The sequence below is a fragment of a genome, unplaced genomic scaffold, assembly GCF_019419815.1.
Source record: "Pyrus x bretschneideri cultivar Hongxiangsu unplaced genomic scaffold, Pyrus_bretschneideri_v1 Contig3, whole genome shotgun sequence".
Taxonomy (NCBI): Eukaryota; Viridiplantae; Streptophyta; class Magnoliopsida; order Rosales; family Rosaceae; genus Pyrus; species Pyrus x bretschneideri.
The window spans coordinates 8898990-8908007 of record NW_025999612.1 but is presented as its reverse complement, the minus strand read 5'-3'; the positions used below and the strand labels follow the sequence as shown (position 1 = coordinate 8908007).

At 40.5% G+C, this 9018-nt stretch overlaps 1 protein-coding gene across 1 annotated transcript; it reads left to right on the top strand.

The window, feature by feature from the left end:
- Positions 1-767: 767 nt before the first annotated feature.
- Positions 768-8019, top strand: LOC103926744 (lysine-specific demethylase REF6-like). The gene is made up of 7 exons (XM_009335613.3): positions 768-1882; positions 2460-2538; positions 2851-2918; positions 3027-3177; positions 3461-4143; positions 4682-5317; positions 5825-8019. The coding sequence occupies exons 1-7, from the start codon at positions 1003-1005 to the stop codon at positions 7729-7731; spliced, it is 4404 nt and encodes a 1467-aa protein (XP_009333888.2). The 5' UTR covers positions 768-1002; the 3' UTR covers positions 7732-8019.
- The last annotated feature ends 999 nt before the right edge of the window (positions 8020-9018 follow it).

Here is a 9018-nt window from a genome sequence, read left to right as displayed (position 1 = left end):
TGAGGGAGAAAAAAAAGGAGATGAAAGAGAGACCGATGCCGAGTTCTGATTGGATAGAGAGGAGGGAAATTTGATTGGGGGAGAGATTTGGGGAAAAAAGCTGATTGGTTGGTGAAAGTGAGTAAGGCACGGGTCCTGTTTTAAAGAAGAAAAAGGATAGGGTTTGTAGAAAAGTAATCAGATGAAATCTATCCAAAACAGTGTTTCTAACACTAATGAATTAACACGCATTTGTGTACAATTCTACCCGTCATTTACGTACTTTAACGTAACGTAACTTTTTTCATTGTGAATCCGATTCGGGTCTAACTCGCGCTCACGCGATTGTAACAACGAATACTAATTAATTACAATAACGAGAAAAATAATTTAAAGCTGCCTAAACATGTCCACGTCACTTTGCCAACCTGAGCATAAATGTCAATTTACACGCTTGAGAAGAAATTACATAGAAAATTAAGGACGAGTCGTCACATCCAATCCAACCACCCATTATAGGGTAAGAATGAAATGTAAATGCAAAAAAGCGATTCTATTTTCTTTTCAAATTATCCAAACGAAAAAGTCACAAAGGTCATCCTAGAAATTACAACAACTAAAGAAATTTGTTATTTTGACTCCAAGTGACCAATTCTCAAACTAAAAACCAAAAAGAAAATTTTAAAAAATTGGTACAAATGTAAAAAGATTGAGAAACAATGTCATTTGGGAAAGTGGGTACCAACCCAGAATACAACACCACTCACACGTCTCCCTCACACACTACTCACTGTCCTCAGTTGCCTCTTCCCCTGCCCCAAATTTTCACTATTTTTTCTTCTCATTTCTCCTCTGTCGAATAATATAGAAAAACAGAGGAAAATACCAAGAAAAACAACCAAATGAAGCACCGAAGAATCTGAACTCCTTTTCCTTCCGCTTCCCAATTCCCTACCCGAAATGGGGTTTTGAATCAAACCCAAATCTCAGAAATTCACACGGATTGCTTGGTTGCTTGTTTCAATGGCCGCTTCTTCTGGGTTGGTTGCAGAGGCGAACCCGGAAGTGTTTCCATGGCTCAAAACCCTACCCGTAGCTCCCGAGTACCACCCCACTTGGGCGGAGTTCCAAGATCCGATTGCCTACATTTTTAAAATCGAGAAGGAGGCTTCCCAGTACGGAATCTGCAAAATCGTGCCGCCGGTGCCGCCTTCCTCAAAGAAGACCACAATTGGGAACTTGAACCGGTCACTGGCTGCTCGGGCGGGGGTTTTGGGGTCTTCGGGCCCGAAATCCCAGCCCACATTCACTACCCGGCAGCAGCAGATCGGGTTCTGCCCTCGGAGGCCACGGCCCGTGCACCGACCCGTGTGGCAGAGTGGCGAGCACTACACTTTCCAGGAATTTGAAGCGAAGGCTAAGAGCTTTGAGAAGAGTTACTTGAGAAAATGTAGCAAGAAGGGAGGGCTTTCGCCGCTGGAAATTGAAACCCTTTACTGGAAGGCGACTGTGGATAAACCCTTTTCGGTGGAGTATGCGAATGACATGCCCGGTTCAGCTTTTGTGCCAGTGAGTGCGAGGAAAAGTAGTAGTACTAGTAAAGATGCAGGGGACAATGTGACTCTTGGTGATACTGCTTGGAATATGAGGGGGGTGTCGAGGTCAAAAGGGTCGTTATTGAGGTTTATGAAGGAGGAGATTCCGGGGGTTACTTCGCCGATGGTGTATATAGCTATGTTGTTCAGCTGGTTTGCTTGGCATGTGGAGGACCATGATTTGCACAGCTTGAATTATCTGCATATGGGAGCAGGGAAGACGTGGTATGGTGTGCCGAGGGACGCTGCGGTTGCATTCGAGGAGGTTGTTAGGGTACAGGGCTATGCGGGAGAGATCAATCCTCTTGGTGAGTTCAGGGCAATGTTGAATATTTACAGGACTGAAACAGTGGACTGTGAAACTGGCTGATCCTCTGTTTCTAATTGTGTTTTGTTTTGTTTGAACTTTTTTCTGAAACTTTCATTACACTGTTTGTTTGATGTTGTTATGAAATGGTGCTGAATCTATGGGATGTTGTTCATTTAAGTTGCCTTTGTTAGGAAGCAAAGAGTGGGAAGTATTACTTGTTAAAATGGATGACTTTTACGCCGACGAGAGTGCATTCTTAGTTAGGGTTGGTGGTCTGTTATGCCTGAACTGACCTTTCGACTTGCAAGTACAGTATCAGGATATTAATTAAGGATTGCTAGAAAACTAAGAGTGGTTGATTTTGAGTATTTTTTTGAAATTTGATGCATAGTTTTGAGAGTCAGTGCTGCCCTCGTTTTGCATTCCTTTTTACAAATTTGCAGTGTTTGTTCTTACTTCATTTTCTTTGTACGCTAAGAATTGCAATGTAAAGCCGTGACTTGTCATTGTAGACTTGGATTGGTTTTGGATACGCTTTGAGCGACTAACCCTTATTAGAATATGTCTTCCATCAGTTACCTTTTCAACCCTTGGCGAGAAGACGACTGTGATGGCGCCTGAAGTATTTGTCAGTTCAGGAGTTCCATGCTGCAGGTAACTCTTTCATCGTTGTTCTGTCTACTTCTGAATGTCCTCTTGTTGCCTTTAATGCCAGTGATGCTATCAGTTATGCTTTGATTTAATTTTTGAAAGAATCATCAACGTGAACCTGTTTGATTTATGCCAGCTCATATTTACCTTTGCTGTTTGATATAAGAATAGGAATTTTTTCTTCCCTGGAAAGTTATGTATGCAAATTGCCAAGTTGTTCTTCGTAGAAGTCGCCTGTAGCATTCCTAGAGTACCTCGGTGTTGTGGTGTCAATGCTTCCATGTATCTCTTACATCTTTAATTTGTTTTAATCAGGCTTGTGCAAAATGCTGGGGACTTTGTTGTGACTTTCCCAAGAGCGTATCACACTGGATTCAGTCATGGTGAGAGAGCAGTAGTCTTTAATTTATTAGAATTAAGTAATCATTGTTCTTGTCTTTGTTTTTATATAAATGAAGATAACTGTATCATTTGTTTGAAATTTTACGTAGGATTTAATTTTGCGGAGGCAGCTAACATTGCAACTCCTGAGTGGTTGAGGGTTGCAAAAGATGCTGCTATTCGACGAGCTTCAATCAATTATCCACCAATGGTGTCTCATTTTCAGTTACTTTATGATCTTGCTTTAGCATTGTGTTCAAGGTTTGTCCATGACCTTTATGACATCCCTTCTACCTAATTACATAATTATATAGTCAGACACACACACACACACACACACACATTAGTTGACCAATTTATTGAGTTTGAAAATAGGGATTTCTATATTTCAGGAAAAAGCACGTTTAAGAATATAAATTGGTTGAAAAACATGCCACAAAGTTATTATAATTTATTAAATGAACTTAGATGTGTTGTAGATTCAAAAGATAAACCGGGTGGTTAAGTGTATAGATCCCTCAATTATCTAATGCTCTCCTTGCAGAATGCCTGCACGCATAAGTTCTGAACCACGGAGTTCTCGACTGAAAGATAAGAGAAAGGGTGAAGGAGACATAGTAGTTAAAGAGTTATTTGTACAGGATGTCATTCAGAATAATGACCTGCTTCATGTTCTTGGAAAGGGGTCACCAATTGTCCTTCTACCCCAAAGTTCTTCAGACCTTTCTGTTTGTTCAAAATTACGTGTTGGTTCACAGTCAAGAGTAAACCCTGGCTTTTCGCCGGGCTCATACAATCTGAAGGAAGAAATGAAATCCTCAGGTTCAGTTTCTGATGGTCTCATGATAGAAGGGCAGCAGGTTAAAGGTTTCTATTCCGTGAGAGGAAAACTTGCATCTCTAAGTGAAAGTAATAGTCTTCACTCTTTAAGTGGATGTAACAATGTATGCGGCCTGCATTTAAAGAGGTCGAACTTGAGCTGTGAAAGAGAAAGTCATGTCGAAGGGGAGGGGTTGTCAGATCAGAGACTGTTTTCTTGTGTTACATGTGGAATTTTGAGCTTTGCTTGTGTTGCTATTATTCAACCAACAGAAGAAGCAGCCAGATATCTTATGTCAGCAGATTGTAGCTTTTTCAATGATTGGGTTGTTGGATCTGGATTGGGTAGTAAGGCGTTCTCGGGTGTAACTGGGGATCCAGTTACTTCAAATAATGCTCCTTGCACAGGTTGGTTCCATTTGGATATTCTTCTTTTATTGATCGTCTAAAATATGACCTGAAAGTAGGGCACAATTCGCTTAAGTAATCATTTTTATTGTACCTACTGTTCCATGTGAACTAAGGCAAGCTTATCCGTAAGTTGTAGTTTTCAATAAATTTCTGTTAGTTGAAAATTAGTGTTGATTCGCAGTTAAGAGTAAAGCCTGGCTTTTCCAATAGTTTATGCAATCTCTGGGATGAAATGCCCAACTTACATTTGTTACTGTACACAACTAGGCACCCCTTATTTATCCTTTCCCCCATAACTCTTCGAAAGATGCACCAACTATTATACTCTTAAGTTGAATTACACTAAGGCAGCCATATTTGTTATGTTGTATCTATATCTGAGTACAATCAGTGTTGTTCGAGTTCCTGTATACACTTGACCTGCATATTATTCTGTCTCCTCTGGAGATGTCTTTCTGTATATATAATGGTTCTACTTTGCCTTTTAATAGAATTCTATGTGTTGAATGTTAATTTGTTTATTTGTCAAAAACAGGATTGGAGGAAAACAATGCCCCTAATGGTTTATATGATGTGCCTGTTCACTCTGGTAATTATCAAATCCAGGTGGTTGATAAAAGAAATGAAGTGGTTTCAAATACTGAAATGCCGAGAGAGACTTCAGCTCTTGGTCTATTAGCTTTGAATTATGGAAATTCATCTGACTTGGAGGAAGATCAGGTTGAAATAGATGCTCCTGTCTGTTCTGATGAACCGAAGGTGACAAACTGTTCTTTGGAAAGTAGATATAGGGACCAAAGTGCTAGTCTTCCTTATGGTGGTACAAGTGGGGTTCACAGTCCCTCGTCAGCAGGATCTGATTGTGAGAAAGAACTTTGTCTCCAAAATTTTGATCACCATGCTACAGATGGACGTAAAATAGCAAATTTCAAGGATACCAGCCATCAAGACATTGACAGCTCTGCTGATTTCGGAACTAATAATTATGCTTCCACAGCAACAGGTTTTGGTAAGGCTATCGTACCAATACAGAAAACAAACACGTCATGTCATCCAGGATGCGATGAAGACTCTTCTAGAATGCATGTCTTCTGCCTTGAGCATGCTGTAGAGGTTCAGCAGCAGCTTCGTTCAATTGGAGGTGTCCATATTTTGCTCCTTTGTCATCCAGGTGCGCTGTTGCCCTAGAAAGTTTGTATAATAATAGTTTTCTTCGCTTATTTCTTTTATTTACTGTTCACCTCGATTCTGTGCACTTTGACCTGTTTAGCAAATTCCGTTAAACACGAATATATACGAGATGGGTAGAGTTACTTTTCTAATTTATACCGTTATCAGTTTATCAGTCACTAACGAAAAGGTTTTGTTAAGTACTGTATCACTGATGTGTCAAGATGGTACTGACTTCATATTCGTATGTCGGCCACTATGAATCCATACTATTTCCTTTGCTTGGTGGAATTTGTTTTACAAAAAAATAGAACTGCTATGGAAAGGAAACTTAGATACATGCTATTTACAGTCTTGTTTACACCAAGAAGTTCTTCGGCTGGCTTGTTTTATTTACTTGTCTGGAACATTTCAAACTTTTAAGTAGCCAACCATTTTTATGGCTATGGCTATGGGGAAGCATTTGTCCTCCAATCATCTCTCTGATTATCAATAAAAACATTTGCAGACTACCCAAGGATAGAGGAGGAAGCCAAATCAATGGCAGAAGAGCTGGGAATAAGTTATCTCTGGAATGATATGGCATTCATGAATGCCACCAAGGAAGATGAGACGAGGATTCAGTTAGCTCTGGATAGCGAGGATGCCATTGCTGGGAACGGGGACTGGGCTGTAAAGTTGGGGATCAATCTCTTCTACAGTGCCAGCCTTAGCCGCTCTCATCTTTATAGTAAGCAGATGCCATACAATTCTGTTATATACAAAGCATTTGGCCGGAGCTCTCCTGCTAGTTCACCAACAAGAATTGATGTCTATGGGAGGAGAGGTGGCAAGCCAAAAAAGGTAGTGGCAGGGAAATGGTGTGGTAAAGTATGGATGTCGAATCAAGTTCATTCTTTTCTAGTAAAAAGGGATCCTGAGGAAGAAGTAGAAGTAGCAGAAGATGAAGAAGAGCGGTCCTTCCGTGCTTGGGCAATGCCAGAAGAGGATGATGAGGTAAAATCAGAAATCACACGCAGAACTGAGAAGACAGTTAAGAAGTATGCTAGGAAGAGGAAAATGACTGCAGATACTCGGACAGCCAAGAAAGCCAAATGTTTTGAGAAAGAGGATGCAGTTTCAGATTATTCATTAGATGACAACTCTCATCAGCAGCAAAGGAGGCTTCCTAAGAGCAAGCAAGCCAAATATATTGAGAGAGGTCGAACCAAGAAAGCCAAGTGTATTGAGACACATGATGCATTTTCAGATGATTCAATGCAAGAGGATGATTCTCATCAGCAAAATGGGAGGATTCTTCACAGCGAGCAAGTTGAGTATATTGGGAGAAGTGATGTTTCAGATGATTCTGTGGGAATTGATTCTCATCAGCAGCATAGGAGGACTGCTAAAAGTAAGCAATTCAAACCAGTGGAAACAGATGTGGTTTCAGATGATTCGTTTGAGGGTAGTTCTCATCAGCCGCGGAGGGTCCTTAGAAGCAAGACAACTAAATGCACTGGGAGAGAAAATTTGATTTCGGAGGATGTTCGCGGGTTTAGTTCTCATCAGCAACGAAGGAGCATTTCTAGAAGCAAGCAGGCCAGAGCCAGATTCATGGAGAGAGAAGATACCTCTCTGGATGAAACACCGGAAGATAATTCTCAGCAGCATAAGAGAAATCTTCGAAACAAGCAAACCAAACCAGAGACCCGTGGGAAAATGAGACAAGAAACCTCTCGCCAAGTGAAACAAGGAACTGCTCCTCTTTTGAAACAAGGCACTCGCACTCTGAGAAATCAACAAACCCCTCTGCAAACGAAGAAGCAGACACCTAGGCTCCGAAATAATCAATCTGAGCAGAATAATCAGTCTGAGCAGAACAGCTTTGATTTATATGCTGAAGATGAGACAGAAGGTGGGCCTAGCACGCGCCTTAGAAAAAGAGCTCCTAAGCCCTCAAAAGTCCCTGGAACCAAATCAAAAGAGCAGCAACAAACCGCTAGGAAAAAGGCAAAGAATGCTTCAGCAGGGAAGACTCAGGCTGGCCGAAATGAAACAAAGAGGGAAGAGGATGGAGAATTCGTGTGTGATCTTGAGGGGTGTACCATGAGTTTTGCCTCGAGGCATGAGCTTTCCCTCCACAAAAGAAACATATGTCCAGTCAAGGGGTGCGGAAAGAAATTCTTCTCGCACAAGTATCTGGTGCAACATCGCCGAGTTCACACAGATGATCGTCCCCTTCGGTGTCCTTGGAAGGGTTGCAAAATGACATTCAAGTGGGCATGGTCTCGCACTGAGCACATTAGAGTTCACACAGGTGCTCGTCCCTATGTATGCGCTGAACCAGGGTGTGCACAGACCTTCCGATTTGTGTCAGATTTCAGCCGTCATAAGCGCAAGACCGGGCATTCGGCGAAGAAGAGTAAGAAGTGACTTGATGATGGAAAACAGATGTAATGATGTAACTTGACTAGTGAATCTGTTGTTTCTATTGACAAATTAGGGTTGGTAGGAGAGAAGGATAGGGCTAGGGTTTCCAGTGTAATTGCAATTCAGAGTAACCATTGATTCTGATTTCCCTTGGGCCTTCATTTGGCCCATCCATTTGCTTCAACAAAGACGCTTGGAGATTAAGCACATCTTCTCTGAAGAGGGTCACATGCTAATCCTGTTTTAGTTGAATTTTCAAATGCTAATGTCATTCATTTGGATCTTGTTAGACTTGCTTCTTTGCAGTTACTGCCCATGTATTTCCGAATAATCGAACATGACATGTTACGTTGTTAGACTTCTGGTGCAATTCCATGTTACGTTGTTAGACTACTAGATATAAATCATGGTACATTTCATGATTCCTTGTTAGACCGATCCACGGTTCGTGGATATAACATGCATGCTACTCTGTACTAGTAGTTCAGCTGCTTTGTTTCCCTTCTTTCAGTCGTAGGTGGGTGTATGATCGATTACTGATTGTAGATCTAAGTGGACTCAACGGTGCATCTACGGTCAACAATTTTGTTCAGCCGTACTCATTTACACGATTGACTGATCGTTGATCTAAATGTAAGTACGTTCTTTACAATGCATATACGAACATCAATTGATCACCCGCACACGATTGCAGTTGGCGGGTGGAAAAAATCTTTTCATAAATTGTCTGTGTAGGACAAACCAAAACAGATCATTTCATTTCATGTCAATTGAAGAATCTTATCTTATGCGACGTGTGATATTGAATCATCTATTGATAACGAGACGTTTACCGTGGATAACAGTCTAATCCCCTGATAAACAACATGTCAGGTCGGCCAGCATATGAACAAAAAGCCAAAAATTAAAATTAAAAAAAAAGAAAAAAAAACGTATTACTTAATGTATTGTACACTCTCACACACCTTAAACAATAACGTACCATTCATTGCATTTGGGTGTTCCCACCCACCAACAAAAAACCCTTTATATTAAAAATTTTGTCGGTGTATTCAGAATACAGTTACATCTTTACTAATTAATAAAACATTCATTGTTAATCAAAATTCTATGAAATTACCAGTTTAACTCTCTAATTAAAACAGAATATGAATAAGAAATATGGGGCAGAAATGTAATTTCACAAAACCAAATTTTGCTATTTTTTTTTCAAAGCATCACTTACATGTAATCCTGACATATCTCTAAAAAATAAAAAAAATAAAAAATAAATTCTCACATACTTTGTGT